Genomic DNA, 22,270 nt, shown 5'->3' with positions numbered 1-22,270 from the left:
GAACTGCAGAGAAATCGATACATATTAGTATGATTGTCAATTAAAGGATCAGCACTAATTTATATGAATGTGAAGGGGAAAAAAACGTGTGGGGTTTGTGCATTAGGTGGACTTTTAGGCCCACCTGGTGATAATAATTAAAGCAGACTGGCAAATGAAAGTGTGTAGGCCTAGAATTGAAGGGGGGTGGGGAGTGGGGCAGGATTCATGGAAAACTTGCCCATTGATCTCTGTTGCCAGATGAAGTGGAGTCATTACACTCATGGGGACAGCCTTCAGACGTCAGCACCCAGGTTTGCCTGTGGAGGTCTGATCACCACAGACCGGTCGGGGCGGGATCAGTTCTCCCGCGCAGGGGAGTGTACCTGCGTGCAAATCCCAGAGGTGCGGCGGGACGGCCCGGGGCGGGGCGGGCCTCGGGTGGCTGAGTTCGTCTGCGTGCGTGGGAAGAGCGTGGCACGCGAGCGCGTCTCCGCCCGGACCCGAGCCCGACACTGGCTGCAGCTGCGAGTGAGCGGCGCGCGCGGACTCTGAGGGGCTGGCGCGGCGATGGGACACCTGTGGCTCTTGGGAACCTGGGGCCTCTGGGGGCTGCTCTTGTGCGCCGCGGACCCCCGCACAGGTAACTCATCCCGGGCACGGTCCGTGCAGACGCAACCCCTGATCCCAGGGGTGGCGTGGGAGAGGCGGGACTGCCTGCCACCAGCCCTGCGCCAAGGCTGCGAGTGAGGCTGCATGGCGATCCTGCGGACCTGGGACCTGCAGGGCAGGCCTAACAGAGAGACAGAGACAGAAGAGAAGAGGGATTGCTCTGAAGTCTTAAGAGTTCCTGCGTGAATTATGGAACCTCTCCGCCCCCACCCCCAAGTGACTCCATTGAAAAAGACACTGAAACTTGGGTGGGGATGGGGGACACAGTCTGAGTCCTCTCTCTTCTCACTCTTTTTGGGTCCCTTTCCCCCAAGGTATGGAGAGCAGTGCCCCCCCCCCCCCCCCCCCTTAGGACAGGAATGGATCTCTGTGACTGGTGTCAGTCACTTTCAGGGGCAGCTGCCCTGTGCCTTCAAAGTAATACCCAGGAGAGAGTTGGAAGAGATGATAAGATAAGAAATTGGAGTTGTCCGTGGAGATAACAGGAGGATGAACCTGAGATAGGTGAGGAGCAGCACGGTCTTGGAGATAGGGTTCAGAGTCCTTACTGGAGTTTCCTACTCTTGGCTGTGAGCTGGTGGGAGTTATAAATGTGCCTGAAGCAGGATCAGTCTTGGAGCTCTTGGCAAAGTCAGACCTAAAGTACAGACACATCTGAAGTCCATACTAAACTTTTTGCATGCAGGAATGGACTATACGATTATAATTTCTTTAACCTTTTCTCATATATCCATTTTAAACAGTAATTTGTGTGGCCTTTCTTTTTGGTCTCTGCTTAAATTTTTCCACCTACTTTGAGAATTGTTACTGAATCTTATAAGTACCAGATTTGTATAGTTTAAGCAGAAAACGAACTCTTGTAGCCAATGTGTATCTTTGAGTTGTTTTAAAGCATACTTCCAGTTCTCCAAAGAAGCAGTCCACTCAGTGACCTTGTGTATGCAGAGGCCCCTCCCTGTTTCTAGACCTCTTTATCTTTCCCAAACTTGGTCCAGGCCAGCTATTCACATTGGCCCTGCAAGATGCAGCCAGGGTGCCCCTTCTTTCAAGAAGCCAGTATGACCCAAGCAGTCTGGATGAAGTGCCCCTTCTTAGTCACCCATGGCCCCTGTGCTGTCTTCTGTGTGCTGTCACTCTGTGCTGTCTATCCTAACTTTTGGAAAGTTGGGACTGTCAATACATTTGTATATCCCCAGGAACCTTACACCATTCATTGAATGAGTTAGGGACCATTAGAGTAAGAACTTACTATCATCAGGAGGCTGAAAAGATCCCAGAAATTATCTTCCCTAAAGTCTTACGCTGTCACAGAAAACAATTTCTTCTTAAGACATATCATTACCTTTTGTACCTGGACTATTCTTTCAATTGACCCAGCTTTGCACTTCTTCTGTGCTCTTATAACGAACAACCCGTTTCTCCACAGTATTATTTCTGCAGCATTGTCTGCTGCTGTGTGGGCTGCTAACTGTAGTTATGGAACTGTAGTTAGTGAGCACTACATGAAATTAAGGGTTGGAATAAATCTTTTGTAATATGATAGGTAAGAGTGATGAGAATGATCATGTATTATTCCCACTCTTTGTGGCACCTAAGATAGTACTTTGCATAAAGCCAATGGGTATTAATTAAGTTAATGACTTAGTTTCTGTCAAATCATTGGTTAGTAGTAGAGCCACAAATAGAATATGGGTGTATTTACTTTCAGTCCTGTATCTTCATGATGTTTTTCTTTTAACATTGTAATATGTGGTACCATTTGATGCTTGAAATGAGTACTTGATGCTTTTACTTCCACACTGTAATATCTTTCAGGTGGCTCCAAAATTATTCCCAAAGTCACAGAAATAATACCTAAATATGGCAGCATAAATGGAGCGACAAGGCTGACTATCAAAGGAGAAGGTAAGGTTGCCTCTTTTTTTCTTTTTCTTTTTTTTTGGCCAAGGTTCAAGCATTTTAAAGACTATATCACATTTAGAGATTTGTGGTTTAAAAAAAAATCCATAAGAGTTGTTTCTCCATTTGGCCAGAATATTAACTCTACCCCTTTGACAAGTAACAAAATCCCCAACAATCTCTACCATCCTGATCATCTGAATTCATATTATAATCACTTGCTTAATTTAACTTCCAAGATCTGGATTATAATGACTGAACTGAAAGGAACATTTTTTTAAAAATGTTTATTCATTTTTGAGAAAGCATGAGCAGGGGAAGGGCAGAGAGAGAGAGGGGAACAGAGGATCCAAAGCAGGCTCCGCACTGACAGCAGAGAGCCCAATGTGGGGCTCCAACTCAGGAATGGTGAGATCGCTACCTGAGCAAAAGTTGGACACTCAGCTGACTGAGCCACCCAGGTGCCCCCAAAAGGAAAATCTTGAATCCACCTTTGCAGTTATTTGCTTTGTTCTTCATGGGTCTAATAACATTTATCTTTATCAAATATAACATTTGGAGGGCTTGGGAAGTAGAATGTTTAATAAGAGGCTGTGATGGATAACTAGAATGTTAATGAAGGCAGAAAGGCAATTAAAAGCAAAACTTTGGATGGCTTCTCCTGCCACCCAATCCTTTTCATATACTTCATCAAAGCATGGGTTATGTATGACTTTCTCCTTGCCTGGTCATGGGTGGAAATATAGTAGGCAATCAGTGAACTTCTTTAATGAACAACTGTTCCTAAGATTAAATATATGGTTCTTTTAGTCCTAAGGCCTTTGCATTCTAAATAATAGTAATATTCTGTTCATGGATTTTTGAAGGATAGGAAAGAAAAGCATTTTTGAAAATACAAAAAGCTATTATTTAGTCTTTAAAATAAAAAGACAAATGAGAACCTTTGGGAGTTAGAATGGACAGAGCAACACATTTAATTATTCTGTCATACATACTGAAATGTCTTTCGATACTTCTAAGTAACATTTCTGCAGAATTCGATCTCTCAATGACATATTTAAAATGGTTTATGCCTCTAAATTGTGAAGAATATATTTTGGACTAACGTTTGATTGTTGTTGTTTAGAGCTAAACACCTAAAGCCAATGTATTTGCTGAAGACTAATTTAAAAGAGGCTTTATCCATAGTTTCCTTGTATTGTAAATTGCTGTTAAGATGTGCTTGAAAGCTATTTGGTTCTTAACAGAGTTTTCAAAGCCATAAAGAAATGCCCAGACTAAAACAAAGCAAAACACAACAAAATAAAACAGAACAGAACACCACTCAACTATTTCTTTCTGCCTTGAGACCTAAACTTTTTCTGATCTAAAAACCATTCTTTGAGATTAAGGACGTAGACCCAGATGGCCCTTAGTTATAAATACAAAACAAAACATTCTATTCTTAAGGTGTTTTGGAAGAACATCTTTATGAATTTAGCTGTAACCTTTGCTCTTACATGGACTTTCTGAGTCACAGTGTATTGTGTGCCACTCGTGTCATGGTGAATTTCTAGTTTTCCCATCTGTCTCAATTGCTGGATGCTCTTGCTAGAGATAGAGGATCATGGGATAGTGAAATCCTATTTGAGTTGCAGATACCTGCATCCCCACCTTGATTTGTCTTCCCTCTTCTTACTTTACCCACGTACTGCAGGTGACTAAAAATGTGTTAGCATATGTCTTTCTCAGAGGCTGAGTCCAAATACTGTTTTATGTAGGTTTTCAGGGCCCATGATATATACAGAATGTGTATAGAGCAATGTAATGAATTTACAAAACACACCAGACTTCCAAAGCTAAGTGAATGTGCTACTTGAACAAACTTTTTTGAAGAACTACATACACATACTCCATCAGTGCCCTCTAGCCCATATTTCATGTTTAGAATTGCATGCAGACCTAATTTATTAATCACACAAGAACACTTTCTAAATGGAATTGTCACTGCTAGATGATTACCTAAATGTTGGTCCCATATGACTATATAAATACTTTATTTTTGTAAAAGTCATGGTGAGAAAATTAAATGTTATAGAAATGTTCGACTTAGAAAGTGAATTCCTGAAATTCCACCATCTAGAAAGGTCTACTGTTAATATTTTGGTGTATCCATGTGACTTACGGCTATTTCCACATATCATATTCACCACTGCAGGCAGAAATTTGCTGCTGCATTACTTTGTTCTAAAGGCTAGGCTTCAGGAGCCAAAGATATAATTTTACAATTATGTGGCCTAAGTAAAAGTGTTTTAAATATTTTTGAAATATTTATTTATTTGTGAAAGAGAGAGAGAGTGAGACAGAGTGCTAGTGGGGGAGGGGCAGAGAGACAGGGAGACAGAATCCGAAGCAGGCTCCAGGCTCTGAGCTGTCAGCACAGAGCCCAACGTGGGGCTTGAACCCACGAACCACGAGATCATGACCTGAGCTGAAGTCTGGTGCTTAAAAACCCCTAAGTAAAAGTGTCTTGAGCAATGGCATGATCATGGAAATAATTGTGTCTCTGTCTAGGAGGCCTACTTTGATGAGGAGTGTTATCGTTTTGATTAGTTCTGGAGTGTTTCTAACTTTCTTGGCCTTGTTACTTTATATTCATACCTTGTATTTCTCAAACGTCTTTTTTAAATATTTCTCTTAAGAAAGTGAGTAAGATGGAAGGAGTAGTATTTTACTTTTGGCTTTTTTTCTAGAGATTTCCCTATTACATATATTTTTGTCTAACCGAAGTATTGAATTATATAGTTTTTATAATGTTATGAAAACACAGGGACTTTTTGGTCCAGTCTGACTGGCTTTTGACCCATCTCTGCCCCTTCCCACTGTGTGACTGGGGCTGGTTACTCCTCTAAGCCTCAGCTTCCTCATCAGTAACATGGGATATTAATTCCTACTTGTTGGGGCTGTTGTAAATATTGAAAAGGATGATGTATCTAAAGTACCCATAGATACTATCTGTTCCGTAAATTAGAGCTATTTTATTTTTATTATTTTTATTTTATTTTTGCATTTATGTTATAGGTTTGGTTCCATTCTTTAGGAATCATCCTTCATCACACTGCACCTTTCCTTCTCATTGTTTTGAATGTTACAACTTTGGAGTAGGTTTATATGCTTTCAACTCTGCTTTGTTTTTAACTAGAGAAACCCAAATAGCCTGCATTGTGCAAAACGACTACTGGCCTTAACAACACTGACATTTTCCATGATAGCAGCACAGGCTGCTATCAGGAGAACCAGGTTTGTGTGCCTGGCAAGTCTTATCTCCAGTTTTTCTGCAAAAGAAAAAAATACATCAACATGCCAGGAATTTCCACCTGAAGCTTCAACGTTTTCTGTTTCCAGGGTACACCCAACCCTTCCTGTAATCTTTGTGCTTTGGAGTACTTCCAGAGGTATCTTCTTCATACTCAATTATTTTTTAGAATTATACTTTTATACTGAAATTCTTTCCAGAGGGGATTCTTTTTAACTCTTTGGAGTTAGCTAAAACATTAGAAATATTTCTATAGTTTTTTTAAGGAGAATTTATGAGGATATTTACAAATCTTACAGATTTGGCCTATGCTTTCCTATAGATTTTACTCCTGGGAGATATGTCTATATATGTGACATAAATACTGTATAAAATTTATGTATGACATATATGACATTAAAAATAAATGTGACATTAAGCATATAGATGACATTAAAACAACTCCGAAGCAAAAAAAACAAACAAACAATATCTTCTTTTGTCGGTTTTATTTTTTACAATTGTATTTGCCTTAAGAATGCTTATGAACAGTGCTCGCTTCGGCAGCACATATACTAAAGAAATAATAAAAACGATTCCTTCTCATCACTTCCTGGAAGTACACTGGAAATAATCAAAGGGAATGATGAAAAACAAACCTTTTGAATTTTTTATTATTTCTTGGGTTGTAAGTAACATTACATATTTTATAGTATTAATAACGGACTTTCCTACATCAAGACATATAATCGTGTGTTTTCAATTGTTTCTATGCATATTTGTGTGTATTAATAGAAATTGGATTGGGGAGTAATGTTTATATTCTGGGAATTTCTATTACAAATTTCACTACTTTTGGGGCACCTGGGTGGCTCAGTCGGTTAAACCTCTGACTCTTGATTTCAGCTCAGGTCCTGATCTCACTGTTTGTGAGACTGAGCCCCGCACTAGGCTCTGCACTGGGAGTGTGGAGTCTGCTTGGGATTCTCTCTCCCTCGCTCTCTGCCCCTCCCCCATTTGTGTGTACGTGTGTGCATATGCCCATGAGCTTGCGCTCTCTCTCTCTGACACTTGTTGAGCTCTCTCTCTCTCTCTCTCTCTCTCTGACACTTGTTGGGATGAGCACTGGGTGTTACATGTAAGTGATGAATCACTAAATTCTGCTCCTGAAATCACTATTATACTCTATGTTAACTAACTTGGATTTAAATAAAATTTTAAAAATAAAAAATTAAAAAAAAAAAAAGAATGCTTATGAACAGATCTGTGTTACCATATCAATTATGTGACATGTGCCTAATAGGAAAATAAATACATGCATCACATCCTGAACCACACCACTAGTAAAACTTTCCATGCTTTAGTTAGTTTCCAGCAGCCCTTCTGTGTATTTCAAACTCAACAGGAACTCCAAAGATAAGCATTAGCTGGCAAAAGGAAAGAACACATTTTCAAGTAGCTAGCTTTCCTCTGTTTTCATGTATCTTTTCAAAATTCCATTTTAGCAGTAACTGCCATCCTAGAATCAAAGCTTCAGATTCAATGCAGATATCTTTTACATGTTAAATTGATACTTATATTTGTACTTTAGCCTATGTTGGATAAGTTCTGTTTGTTTACGGTTTATGCTTAGAGGAAGAAAGCGGTATTTATTGAAATCCCTCCCCTTTGTTGAGTTCTGCTTATGTTTTCTATGTTTAAAGGACAGGAGAAGAGCTAAGAACATAGAGTCTGGAGGAAGTTATGTATGGTAATGGGTAATAGCTTTGTAATGAACATTTTTTAATGTTATTTTTCTCCCAATATCATGTGTGCCAGGTTGACATCTACAATTAGATTCAAATCCTAACCACCCACTTATTAGTTCTGTGTTATTTATAAAAAGGAATATTAATACTGAACTTAAACTTCAGGGTTTTTGTGACCAATAATAAGAGCAAATATCATCTGAGCTCTTAACATGTGAGCCAAGCACCAAGCTAAGCAATATATACAATCCTTGGTTAGTCTTCCTACAATCTAATAAGTATGTTATTATGTTCATTTTTCTGATGAGGAGACTTAAGAATGAGAGAGTTTATGTCTAAAATTCTAATGCCCAAAGTCATACAACAAGGACATGTGGAGCTGGGATTTTACCCAGGATGTCAGGGTTCCTTTAAAAGCGCTATCTCCTGGGGCAGCTGGGTGGCTCAGTAGGTTAAACCCCAACTCTTGATCTCAGCTCGGGTCCTGATTTCACTGTTCATGGGTTTGAGCCCCGCATCGGGCTCTGCGCTGACATTGCGAAGTGTGCTTGGAATTCTCTTTTCTCTGTCTGCCCTTATCCTGCTCGTTCTCTCTCTCTGTCTCTCTGTCTCTGTCTCTGTCTCTCTCTCTCTCTCTCTGCAAATAAATAAACTTAAAAAAATAAAATAAAATAAAAATAAAAGCACTATAGTCTAACATGTAGCTTTACCAGAGCTGGGGCTTTGGGGCTTTGGCATTTGATGAACCTCTGGAACAGTGTAGTCCTACTTCCAGTCCTACCTTAGACAAGGCAATATTCATATTTTCTCATGGACTTTTTAGAACACCGAAAATGTTCAATACTTTAAAAAGAAGTCACGCCACAGATATCTGTCAACCCCAATTCAGCCACTTCAACTATTAAAGGTTGTTAATTGTGAGCACTTGTGGTAGTAGTGATTGTTTTCTGAAACAAGCTGCAAAACTACTGACAATTTAAAGCAAGTACTTAATATTTATTTTTTCTAACATTAGTAATATATACACAGGATTTAGAGTTAAATCTACATCTTTGGGTTTAATATTTTTCGTGGCTTGCAGATTTTAAGTTTATTATGGTACTGTGGGACAATATGCTATGTAGGTGATTAGGTTCTGAAATTCAGATAACTTATAAATTTACATTAATGACATGTATGCAAAGGAAAAAAATTCATAATTAAAAAATATTAGTCATCAATTTGGCAATAGTGCTGTTTTAATGTTAAGCACTTGTGATAGAAAAAAAATAACATTTAAAAACGCACATACTTTTTAAAACTAAGAATTTAGGAATTTTAGATTTTGAAGTGGTCAACTACTGCTCATTTACTAACTTAACTTTATTCCAGAAAATATTATAACATTAACAAATTCATAGATTCACTCTGCATGTTAGAATACTAAGTATCTTTTAAACATTTTTATTAGAAGAATATTTAATTATAGGACTTAATCAATAGAACATTATCCAATTAATCTTAACCAAAGATATTATTTCTTGGGTTATTTTCAAAATTGAATGTTATTCCAACTATATAAAATACTTACCTGTGGCATAAAATTACTTAATGGATATTTAACTACTTCCAGATCTAGTCTGGAATTTTCATATATTTATAGTAAGATTAAAATAATTTTCATCAATTAAAAAATAATTTTCTACTCTGTTTCACATCATCTATTTCTCTGGTTCTATTGAATCACACCCATTAGCATGCAAACATACTGTTATTTCACCAACCTAAAAAAAAACAAGAGCAAAATCATCAAGTTTCCTCTTGCCCCACAACCCCCTTCTGGCTACCACCCACGTCTCTGCTTCTGTGTACCGTAAAACACCCCCGAAAGGTATAAGTTTCTCTTCACTGATTGTCCTCCAATATTCTCTTGACCCCATGCCAATTATTTATCCATTGATCACTGAAATAGCATCTTCACTGCTGCCCCTCGTCTATATTCTCAGAATAGAAGCTAGTGAATCTTAGAAAATGTAAGTCACATCACGCCCCTCCTCTGCTATGAAACCTCTAGTGCTTTCTCACTCGTAAAAATAATCTAAATGCCTCAACTTCTGGTCCCATGTCCTGCCACTCTTCTCACACATACTTCTCCAACCGTGCTTGCTAATTCTTGAGTCCAGAAACATGTTCCCAGTATAGGACCCTGAACATCATGTTCCCTCTATCTAAAATGCACGCGCCATAGATAGTCTCCTGGCTTACTCCTTCCAAAAAGCTTTCTTGACCATTTATGTCACATGCCTCCTATATCCCAGAAACAGGGTTTGAAATCAGAAACAAGAAGGTCTTGGAAACAGGCACGTGAAGGGGCTCATGGTATGAGCACAAAGTATGCAGATCTGTATGTCTCAAGTTAGTTCCTGCAAGAGAGGATCCCCCACAGAGGAAACAGAGCAACCACGTTGATGGAGTGACTCATTCAGGAACTTCTCTCTTTGTCCACCTCAGTGCTTGTGCAATGGGCCCATGAACAGAGGGGCCATGAGGTGAAGGCCATGGGCCAATACCATGGACTCCCTTTTCCCGAGGCTAAGCTGCTCACTGCAGTTGTTGAATACCTGACCTGCCAGTAGCAGAGACCAATACTAAGCCCTCAATAGGGTCCATCCCTCAAGAAGTCCACCACCTATTTAGTCACAAGTTGATTGCATTACTCCCCTTCTTTCATGGAAAGAACAACGATCATTATTGCAGGAACAGACACTTCGGATATAGATTTTGCCTTCTCTATCCACAGTGCCTCTGCCAGTTCCATCTTAGAGCTTCCAGAGTCTGAGTTATTGCCATGAAATTCCACAGAATAGTGCCTCATAACAAAGAAAACATTTTATAGTGAAAAAGTTGTAATTATTGGCACATGACCACAAAACCTGTGTTACCCTGAAAGATGTGGCCTAGTAGAATGATGGAATGGTCTATAAAAGATAAGTCAGCTATAAAAGGGGTCTATAAAAGATCCCAGCTATGAAACAACGTTCTGTGGGGTGAGATGCTAGCCTCCATCATATGCCATATGCATGGAGCCATGGCAGATAACATGCTGCTGTTTCCCAAGAGACAGAATACTTGGAGCTGGGAAAAAATGGTTACTCTCTGTCAGTATTGCTTCCAGTGATCTGGAAACTGAATCTGTGCTTTCTGTTCCTACAGTTTTAGATTCTGCTGGATTATAGAATGCTTTTTCTTTCTTTTTCTTTTTTTCTTTTTTTAAGAGAGAGAGAGTATGTGCACATGAGCTGGTGGGGTAGGAACAGGGAGAGAGGGAAACAGAAGATCTGAAGTGAGCTCCATGCTGAAAGCAGAGAGCCCAATGAGGGGCTCAAATTTACGAACTGTGAGATCATGACTTAAGCCAAAGTTGGACGCTTAACTGACTGAGCCATCCAGGCACCCCTAGAGAATGCTTTTGCCAGGGATCCCTGTATGGCTTCCACTGAACTGAAACGACCACTACTACTTGATCTGTTTGAATTCATCAAACATAATTAGCAGACTACTAGAGATAATCAGTACTGATGATCATGGAGAGGTAGGGTTGCTTTCCCTAATGGAGATAGGGAGGAATATGTCTGGAATTCAGGGTATTAATGGAGTATCTCTTGGCTTCTGTGTCCAGTGATAACTGTGAATAGGCGATTGTGGTAACCATAGCCTAACAAGGGCAAGGCAATTAAGGGCTCAGACCCCCAGTATGAAGGATAGTGTCACTCCATTAGTTGAAGTACTGGTTAAGGGTAAGGAAATCTATGTGTGGTAAAAAAAAATAAAATGGGTATGGTGAGTATTCATTATAGCCTCAGGAACCATTGTGTTAGTGTGGCATGTATCTTGCCCCACTAACCTTCTGGTATTAAATCTTTAACAGAGCTCTTGGCTTGAAAATGGATTGTACTTAAAATGTGGGGCATAAGCATGTCTATATGTTGTGAAGAGTTGACTGTAAGAGGTGTCTTTTACACTCAGCTTCACATCCTCTTGTTCTCACCTCTAATGCTAGCCACAGCCATGGCAAATAGTCCCTCATATACTTTGACAAAGTCTATGCTTGTAGCTCTTGCCTTCTGTGCCCATAGCATGTCTTTGTCTATTGTCCCAGGGCTTCACTGATGCAATGACTTGGGACATTGGAATCCATATGGCATGTGGACATATGTGCAGCCCGAAAGTGCAGGAAAAACCCTTTTCCCCTAGGGAGAACTCTCAACTAATGCGGACAGGATTTGATGAAGTGATGTTTCTTGCCATTGATTCTTTGATTCCGAGAGGTAGTCTGTAGTTTCCTTGGAAGTTTCCAGCAAGATTGAACCCCACTTGTGCTTTTGGCTCAGGTTTTCTTTCTTCAGGTTTTATTCTTTTGTCCCAAAAGGGTCATCACTTGAATAAACCATTTGCTTGCAAGTTCTCACCTCAGACTTTGCTTTGTAGGAACTCAAAGTAAAGATTCCATCCCTTATAAAATAGTGTTCGCCTCATCTACTCTTCCTACCCCATCAGGCCTGCTTGGTTTCATAGCATTTATCCCCAGCAGATACAGCAATTGGTGCACGTCTGTTTTCTCCAGCCTTTCACACCCTACCACTGGAATCTAAGCTATTTAATTCCATGCCTAACAAATAATACGTTCTCAAGCATTACTTTTGTGGAGAAATGAATTGAAAGCAATTTTTTATGCTTCCAAGGAGGATTATAATCTTGGGATAAATACAAAATAGGTTAACTGCTTACTTTAGTACTATTCCTTATTATTTATTGATGATTCAGTACTGAATGACAATTGTTAGATCTTTGAAAACAGAATTCCATTAATAATAATTCAGTGTTTTTACCTTTCCAGGTTTTGCTCAAGCAAACCAGTTTAACTATGGAGCTGATAATGCTGAGTTGGGAAACAGTGTGCAATTAGTTTCCTCTTTCCAATCATTTTCTTGTGATGTAGAAAAGGATTCAAGTCATTCAACTCAAATTACATGCTATACTAGGTATGTTTTATACTACCTTTAATAAGAATATCTTTCTCATATACATATTAGTTTTATATAGTTTTTTATATAATCTGGATATTAATAATATTTTCTGATGATCAGCTGTCTTTTATTTCATGTAGTTTAGACTATTTTATAACTTTATTGTATTGAGTTGTAATGCTCTTTCCACATATTGGCACAATAAGATATATTCTAAATCTTCTCCCAGGTTATTATAGCTATTATCTTATCATTGTTGATCCCTTTTAGAAGATAAATGGCTACTATTAAATCATAATGATGCTCCTCAAAATATCAAAATTATGCTTTCCTGTCTGATTTGATTAATTTTGTTCAAAGTCTTGACATAATCATTAAGATTAAAGATGATCCTTTTGTAGAGTGACATTTCAAGTTCTTTACTATCAGCCCAAAATGATGTTTGTTATTAGCAACTTAGAGGAAAAAATTAATCATTATAAATGGCAACTTTTACTAATAAGACAGGTAGCATGTATTCTAGAGGATTTCATCTACATTGAGCTTGTTGGCTATTTTTCAGCAGCAAAAACTTTCTTAGAAATTTGATCAAACTTTTTAAAAAGCAAATCATAGCATAACTGTACCAAGGTGACAATGATAGCGTTTCAAGTTATTATTCTTACATTTGTTAATACATTTGTTTTCCTCCTCAGTAAGCACCAGTGCACTTAGAATAAGCATTTGCCTGAGGTCCATGATGCTAGAATCTGCAGTACAGAGTTCAGGATGGACCTCTCTCCATAATATAGAATGGAATTCTAATAATATAGAATGGAATTTAGCTGTACGTCAATTAGAATTTTTGACACTTTGTTTTCAAAAATGACTTGTAGTCTGGGGCAGTATTTTTTATTGATGGTATACATGAAATAAAAGGGTCATTGCATTCCTTCATTTGCTTTGCAGAGCAATGCCAGAAGGTTCCTACACCGTCAGAGTCAGTGTGGATGGGGTTCCTGTTACAGAAAGTAATACCTGCAGAGGTCGCCTTGACAGCTGGGCATGCACCTTCAATGTACATGGGATCTCCTCTTTAGCTTAACGGATAATCGATCTCGTGCTTGCTCTCTTGCAGAACTGGGCTTTTATTTTTTAATTTTACAGATTGTTATCTTTTCCACACTTAAAAAATATACTAGCAGGTAGCTAAGGATAACTTCACTCAGTTTTAATTATCTTCTATAGTAGTGGAATCTCTTTTATCATTTATTTGTTTCCCTCTTTAATTTTACTGTTGAATTAAACTTTTAAACTTTAAATTGTTTCCTCACTCAAACTCTTTTTTCTCTTTCTCCATTTCAACTCTTAGTTTGATTTTCCTTTTCTTATTGTCATTGGATTCACCTTCATTTTAAATAGCCTATTTTTCCTTTCAATTTCTAATGTAAAGAGATGAAATATAACTGCACGTACCATAGAAGTCATGCAAAATGTAATTACCCTATATAGAGTTATTTACAATAATACATTTCTTCTAAGGATAATCCATATATTTTTAAAAATTATGTGTGTCTATCAAAAGTATTAGAGTTTCCATCACCCTTGTGGGCTCCCTGGACTTCTGCTCTCTCCCAATTCCAATCATGTTTGTCACAATTCTTAAGAATTATACCTGCATTGCTCTAGAAAGTTATCATTAGCTTAGTTACTAAAGCTTACTTTGATGGACTTTTGCCAGGTTTTGCTTCTGTTTATGAAATATGCTTTGTTATTTTTTCTCCATTGGCTTAAATAAAAGGAGGCTTTCTGTAATTTTATTTCACCAAATTCCTAAAAGTTGTTACCAGAGAACCTTATTACTAGGTTTTGACTTACACTGATAACGAAGGATGATTGAATGTGAAAATTCCAAGCTAAAAACATTTTGAAATGAAAGAAGATTTTTAGTGGCTAAGGAAAAGATCTTGAATAATCAGAATAATATTCTAAACTTTATTTTCTTATATGTAAAAAGATATATTTTGTCAGTCATATTATGGATATTGTTTAAATGTAAATAATGTAAGGAGCAGAGATATTAGCTTATTGACAGTATTATTTTACAGGCAAAAAGTTTCAGAACCCCAACAATAAAGAGCATCACACCTTTATCTGGAACTCCAGGTCTGTTATAAGACAGCTGAAATATTTTTTTTGGTTTGTGGTCTTTAATTTTTAGTATATAAAATTATTATATCTGATAATTATAAGTAATATCTTTTTTATTAAAGTATTTATTTATTTTGAGAGAGAGAGAGTGCACATGTGTGAGTGCAGGAGGGGCCGAGAGAGGAAGAGGGAGAATCCTAAGCAGGCTTCTCACTGTCAGTGCAGAGCCCAGCGCGTGGCTCAGACTCACAAACCGTGAGATCACGACTTGAGCCAATACCAAGTTGAACGCCAAACCGACTAAGCTATCCAGGTGCCCTAAATAACACATTTCTGATTGTACAATAGCTCTCAATATTGTCTCAAAAATGATTTTCAATGGGTACATATGAATCTGCTATAAAGTATTTAACTATACCCCTATCGGACATTTAGCTGGCTTCCACTTCATTATAGTTATAATTATACCAGTGTATAATCCCAACAGGAATATGTGAAAATACCCTTTTCTATACTCTTGACAATTTTAAGTACTAATTTTTTTCAAGTATTTATATGAAAAATATAGTAGCTTATTTCTAATTTTTCCAGTTCTTGATTTATGCAGTTAAATTTACTCATTTATGGGGCGCCTGGATGGCTCAGTCAGTTGGACGTCCAACTTTGGCTGGTCATGATCTCACAATTTGTGAGTTCAAGCCCCACGTCAGGCTCTATGCTGACAGCTCGGAGCCTGGAGCCTGCTTTGGATTCTGTGTCTCCTCTCTCTGCCCCTCCCCAACTGTGCTCTGTCTCTCTATGTCTCTCAAAAAATAAATAAATGTAAAACAAAAATAAAAAAAATTACTCATTTATGCATATTTATTGACCATTTGTATTTCTTCTTTTATAAATTACTTGTTCATCACATTGGTTTAATTTAATGCTAGTCAATTTTTCCATATTAAGTTACAAAAATTCTTTATATTTTGAAGATATATATATCTTTATGTGGAAAGTATTTTTTTTAATTTACCATTTACTTTTAAATTTCATTAATGGTTTTTCCTGTCATTAAGACATTTTTTATTTTCTAAATTAAATCTATAGCTCTTAACCATTGTCATTTCTTCATTCATTTTATGCTGTAGAAGGCTGTACCACCCCAAATTATATAGATATTTTATAAATTTATACTTACTTTTCAAGAGTTTTTATGGTTTTAGTTTTATATTTAATTTTTATTTCTCTTAGGATTTATTTATTTTTTTTGGTAGAGATCTTATTTATTTTTTCAAATATGTCATTCATGACCCAGGCAGTATTTATTGAATAATTCATTCTGTTTTTCATGAAAAACTTCTTTAATAAATACTTTAATAAATACTATCTATAAATACTTACAGATAGTGCTTTAATACCATAAATACTCATGTTTTATTGTATTTGCTAGAACTTTCAGAACAATGGTAAACAATAGTGATGAACATGGGATATAAGTATCTGGATGCCTGTTTTATTGGGAATACCTCTGATGTTGGGTATTAAGTGTATGGGTGTATGGGTAGATAATCTTACACAGATTTTTTTGTTTGTTTGTTTTAGGCACACTAATAACTATCCAAGGCAGAATCTTCACTGATGTCTATGGAAGTAATACTGCATTAAGCTCAAATGGGAAAAATGTTAGGATTTTGAGGTAAATTTTTGATGTGGAAACATATGCTTATCATGGTATCTCATGATGTGATATTCCAGAATTAATGGTTGGTCCAATGATATTAAAAATCACTACAATGTGATGGGATTAAGCAGTGTATTTTCAGCCATATTATAGGAAGAAAAGTAGATTATTAGGTGATTCATCCATCAACATGGAAGCAAAGGGCCAATATGCCATTCTTTTTTGGTTTGATGTAATTCTTTTTTTTTCTTTGATGGATATTATTAATGGAAGGAACATGGAGGCAAGTTCAATAGTAATTGAGTTAGTCATAGAACTTTATTACTGGATAACTTGTTACCTAATCTAACTGCCTCAATTATATATATATGTAGCTGTGCAGCTTGGAGGTTTATAGCTTAGTCAAGATCAGCGGGATGGGGGAAGACGGGGGGAACCGAAGCCTCCTAATATGCAGTTTGGCCCTTTTTCTTCTACACCATGGTGCATGGGAGAGTGCTGAAACTGAAAATAGTTAATAACTTATAGTGACAGTGTAGGATTTGAACACTGGTTCCTCTGTTTACCAGCTATGGACCAGATGGTAATATTGGCTACTTACCTAATATCAAGAAATAATTGTCCACATTTTGGACCAGAAACTAGCATTATCTTTCTGTAGCATAGGTGTGCTACACCTGTTTCAGTCCTGCCTTGGAAGACATAAAGCCCTCTTCATTTGCTATAGAAGGAAGTACGGAATCAGTACTATGGCTTTGAAGAGGCTCCATGCTTATCGAATACATGTATAAAATGGATAAATAAATTAGATAACAGTTCATACAGCAATTAGAGGTTTTTTTAAATACTGAAAAGGTGATATATATGTATACACACATATGAGTATATAACTGTGTAAAGCAAGTAATTTGAAAGGTTTTACTAAATGAAACAAAGGTAATTTAGGTGGCATTCTGTGAGGTAGAACTCAAATCACATTTGTATGTATGTGTAATACTCTGAAAATGTTTATATTGTTTCCTTACATATAATAAAATAAGTACTAAATAGAGAAAAAAGTACTTAACATTTTGTATAGATAGTTTAGCATAAAGATTTTGTTTGCTTCCATATAGTTGAATGCCATGAATGGCTTATATTCTAATTCTTAGATGGTATTTTCTAAGTCATCCTTTCGTATAATAATGCCAGGAAATAGAAAGCTTAACCTTCAAGAAGATTCCTTTTCTCGCAATTGTAGCTGAAATTTCTTGTGTTTAGTACAGGGGAATGGATAGAAATTATTTCATGAAATCACAGGACTGCAGTCAGCAGCGACCTAGAGATCAGGCTACCTAGTCCTTATATCCTGGAGACCCTGAGATACTATATATAAATGTAGAAAAACTTTTCACACATCTATTGATGTGAGAGGTGAAGAAGGTCTTAGAACTGCATTTATCTCATTTCTACCATCTTAATTGTGACACCAAGTACCCCCAAAGCAGTTTACTGGGCTTGATTCCCTTAGCAGGGAGCAGTGGCCATGTTCTGAGCAGGAAGTCAAGACACCAAGGTGTTTAAGCTGCTTCTGCTTCTCACAGGTCTTGTCAATTCAGCCTAATCTCCAAACTCAGACGAGGTACAAATTATAGAGGACACATAAATAACTAACGAACTTGGTACCCACTAAGGAGATTTTGGTATAAAAGATAAGATGGAAAAAATTTTATATATTTAAGGCCAAATAGGGTAGTAATCCCACAGATAGGCAAATCCAGATCACTGTGGGAATCACTGGGCATGGTTAAGAGCACCTGCTGGAGTCCAACTGCCTGGGTTTGAATCCCGAATCTACTTAACCTTCCTGCCTCAGTTTTTTCATCTATAAAAAAGCAAGCTACTTAACCTTCCTGCCTCAGTTTTTTCATCTATAAAATGGAAGAGTAATAGTTACTAACCCATAAGATGGTTGTAAGGATTAAACATAGTAAGTGCCTATAGGTGTTCGCTGCTAAATTTATTATTTAGATACAATAAAGTGGGAGGTTAGAAGGAGAATATGAATCCATAAATCTCATACTGGGTACAGTAATTCAGTGTACTTGTATTACAAACCTAATGTAATGATAAAAGATTAGTGTGTAAGAGTATATTAAAAAGTGTAAAGTTCTCTGCAAACTCAAGTCCTAACTTTAAGAGTTCATGTTTGTATCTGCACTTACTTTGAATTTGGGATTTGTTGGCACGGAAGCTGGGTGGTTTGTTCTGAGTGCAGCAAAGAATACAGTACCAGTCATGCCTGCAGGCTTCCAATAGCATCGGGGTCTGTCATCCTTAAAGCAGTAGGTTGACCTGGTCATCTAGGGAAATGCACAGGCAGATGTTTCCCTCAAGCCTAACCCTGCCTCTTCTCAGCTTTTTATTTCCATTCCAGTGGCATTGAGGATGTTAGTTCTTCTTTTCATCCTGATTACTCTGTGGGGTTTCTGCTGTGGACCTTGTGTAATTCCTACCTGTAGGAATTAAAGGAACATACTTTGTATTACAAAACACAAAATTCTGTTTTGTATTTGACTTAATTGAACTTCTGATGGAAGAGTTCCCATTATCTGTTTCCACATTTTCTGTTCCTGTGGTATTATAACTTTCTAACACACCAAATGTATTATGATTATCATGTTTGTTATCAGGTCTTTCCCAGTTAGAATGTCAGTCCCACAAGGGCAAGATTTTTGTTTTATTCCCTGATGTGTGCCAGTATCTACAGCAGAGACTGCAACATAATAGATGTACAATAGGTGTTTGTTGAATGAATGAGCGATGGATAATAATAAGTGATTGTGAGAAAAATATAAGGTGTCAGCGAGCTTAGTCGGAGGAGAGCATTTTGAAATGACTTACTAAACATAACTTGATCTTTTCCAATAAAATATTTATACAGAGTTTATATTGGAGGAATGCCCTGTGAGCTTCTCATACCACAATCTGATAATTTGTAAGTAATTCAAATAATTTTATTTAGAATATGAATAGTAGGTATAAACATGCCAGTGTAAATAGTAATATCTAGCAATACTGTATAGTTGAATACTCTAAAATACAGTTAAAATTATAATATTTTGTATGGTAAATCAGCAGTCATTTATATAGTTAGATGTAACCTGATATCCCCTATTGTCTCCAGTACAGTATGATATGAACGACTATTTAGATTAGTATGTTTTAGGATATTTTGAGAAATATCTGTGTCAAATGACTATTTCATTTGGTAGTATTTAAAAATATTTAAAAGGAATATCAATGGGGATAGCCAAGTTAACTACAAAATAATTATAAACTGAAGCTTTATTCAAGTATCTTCAGCCAAGGCTGGGAAATATTTTCATTTTACAGAAATTTTTGTTGTAGCAACAGTTTCTGTCCTGATAGATATTCTAAAGTCCATAAGATGTTTTCAAGGAAACACAGTTATTTTATTTTATTTTACTTTATTTTATTTTATTATTTATTTGACAATAAATGGATCTTTATTATATAGATACTTAAGGGAAATACAGTATTTAAGAACTCTATTGTCAATCTAAACTTCGTAATTAACATATATATTTTATTAGGTATGGTCTAAAACTAGATCATCCAAATGGAGACATGGGTTCTATGATTTGTAAGACGACTGGAACCTATATTGGTAAATGTTGATCATCATTCTTCATAATTCTCAGAAATGCCTGACTGACTCTGTTTCCTTGTTTCATATTCTCTTAGACCTCCCCTGCCCCTTCATCCCTTTCTTTTCAACATTTCCTCTTTACCTTGGCTTCTTTTCAGTTTCATGTAGGCATGTATAAATTACCTTTTTCCTAAGGTTTACATTGAGGGTAAACTTCTTCAGATTTCTTTTTTTTTATTCTTCTGTCATCCAGAAAATTCCATTACTAATTTAGCTGTTTTCCCTTTAGCCTTAATTTTTATGTTGTTTTTTTTCCCCCTTGGTCTATGTACTCCAGGCACATAAATCTTTCAGTTCTTTTTTTCCAGTTTTATATCGACATAGATCACTATGTAAGTTTAAGGCATACAACTTGATGGCTTGATACTCACATATTGTGAAATGATTGCCACAGTAGGTTCAGCTAGCATCTATTATAATCTTTAGTTCTAGAATGAGCTTCACTTCATTCTGTCTCAGAGCCTTAACAAGCCTCCTCCCATCTTGAGAATTTCCAATAAAATGTCATGTCTTCAAAACAGCCTTCACTGATGCCCTGCCTTCCACTCTCAAAGTTCACTCTCCTTTGATAGCTTTATCACAATTTTTAGCTCTCTGTGTCATTGCGCTTGGCTCTTTCCTCTACTGCACAATATGCTCAGTTTGGAGAACCGAGAGCTCACCCTGCGTCTCTCATCTCCCTAGCAGAGTGTCTCCCCCAAATAAATAGCTGTTGAATGAATCAAGGAAATTTGAGGGGTATATGGTTATGCATATGTTCTTTTATCATCCTTCATTCATTATTATATTTCGTCAGGTTTTTCTAGTTATATTTTTAAAAAATTTAAGTTTATTTATTTTTAAGAGAGAGAGTGTGTGTGAGTGGGGCACAGGCAGAGAGAGAGGGGGACAGAAGATCTGAAGCAGGCTCTGTGCTGACAGCAGAGAGCCTGATGTGGGGCTCGAACTCACAAACCATGAGATCATGACCTGAACTGAGGACAGACACTTAACCGACTGAGCCTCTCAGGCACCCCTCTAGTTACAATTTTGAGACATCTTAGTGTGTATATTTTAAAATACTTCTTTCAGATAATGTCTTTGAGGATTAATAAATGGTTGTGTAATTACAGTTTTAATTTTAAATGTCTTTACTTTGGTTTTAAATCAGCTTTATAATGTATAGTTATTGTTCTCCTGTGATTGGGAATTTAATTGATTGTGTATTTTAATTAATTCCAGGTCATCACAATGTCAGCTTCATCTTGGATAGTGATTATGGAAGGTAGGTCATTTTGTAAATAATAATTTTCATAATTGAGTCAACTGGGTAAATAAAATAAAAGTATATATTTACTTTGTGCTATAGATCCAGAGATTAAAGAACGGCTAATCACTTTCTTCTCCCAAATTAATGTTTAAGGGGTCCGTAACTCCCTTTCTCCAGTTTGTATCTCAGACACAGCCTTTCAACTGTTGGGAAATCTGGCATTACCTAAAACAACAAAATAAATCTTTGATTGTGATATTGAAAAGGGTTCTTTTATGTCTTACGGCTTTTCTGACTTAGTTGTAATTCTTTTGATAACTGAATAGTTCAGTTTTGATGTGAACTAATGTAAGAGTAAATAAAATCCCACAGTTAATATTATCGCATAAAGGTATTCATTTAAAGCATCAAGACATACAGAGTGATGAAAGATGGCAGTTACAGCTCTCAATTGTCCATCTTAGCACCAATGTTAATCACTTATAATCATGATTTTTAATAAAGCTAGAAATCATCTTGGAATCAATCAAGATTTTATTTACTCTTAACATTAGTTCACATCAAAACTGAACTATTCGGTTATCAAAAGAATTACAATTAAGTCAGAAAAGCTGTAAGACCTAAAAGAACCCTTTTCAGTATCACAAAGATTTACTTGTTGTTTTAGGTAATGCTAGATTTCCCAACAGCTGAAAGGCTGTGTCTGAGGCACAAATTGGAGAAAGGGAGTTATATGTAGATATCCTACATCCTAATTTCACTAAGAAAGACTACCATATGTTTATAGAAATATCAGAATATGCAAATCTCAACACATGTTGCAAACCTCATATTACAGATAATAAAGAACATTTAGTCGCAGGCATGGTACTAAGCACTTTACATATATTGTCTAGTTGAATTCTCCCAAGAACCTATGAAATTGAGTGTTACCATCT

At 36.8% G+C, this 22,270-nt stretch overlaps 1 protein-coding gene across 1 annotated transcript in view; it reads left to right on the top strand.

Moving 5' to 3' along the window:
• The first annotated feature begins 445 nt into the window (after positions 1 to 445).
• The window catches only part of PKHD1L1 (PKHD1 like 1), a 160,170-nt gene continuing 138,345 nt past the window's right edge, over positions 446 to 22,270 (top strand). The window contains exons 1-9 of the mRNA XM_049633010.1: positions 446 to 622; positions 2,467 to 2,556; positions 12,449 to 12,593; positions 13,527 to 13,635; positions 14,666 to 14,723; positions 16,293 to 16,386; positions 19,295 to 19,348; positions 19,968 to 20,041; positions 21,305 to 21,347. Of these exons, the coding sequence (XP_049488967.1) occupies positions 550 to 622; positions 2,467 to 2,556; positions 12,449 to 12,593; positions 13,527 to 13,635; positions 14,666 to 14,723; positions 16,293 to 16,386; positions 19,295 to 19,348; positions 19,968 to 20,041; positions 21,305 to 21,347 (740 nt within the window). The 5' untranslated portion in view covers positions 446 to 549. The remainder of the gene's footprint in view (positions 623 to 2,466; positions 2,557 to 12,448; positions 12,594 to 13,526; positions 13,636 to 14,665; positions 14,724 to 16,292; positions 16,387 to 19,294; positions 19,349 to 19,967; positions 20,042 to 21,304; positions 21,348 to 22,270) is intronic.

This window comes from Panthera uncia, chromosome F2 (assembly GCF_023721935.1).
Source record: "Panthera uncia isolate 11264 chromosome F2, Puncia_PCG_1.0, whole genome shotgun sequence".
In the NCBI taxonomy this organism is placed as follows: Eukaryota; Metazoa; Chordata; class Mammalia; order Carnivora; family Felidae; genus Panthera; species Panthera uncia.
This window is presented reverse-complemented; position numbering and strand designations above follow the sequence as displayed.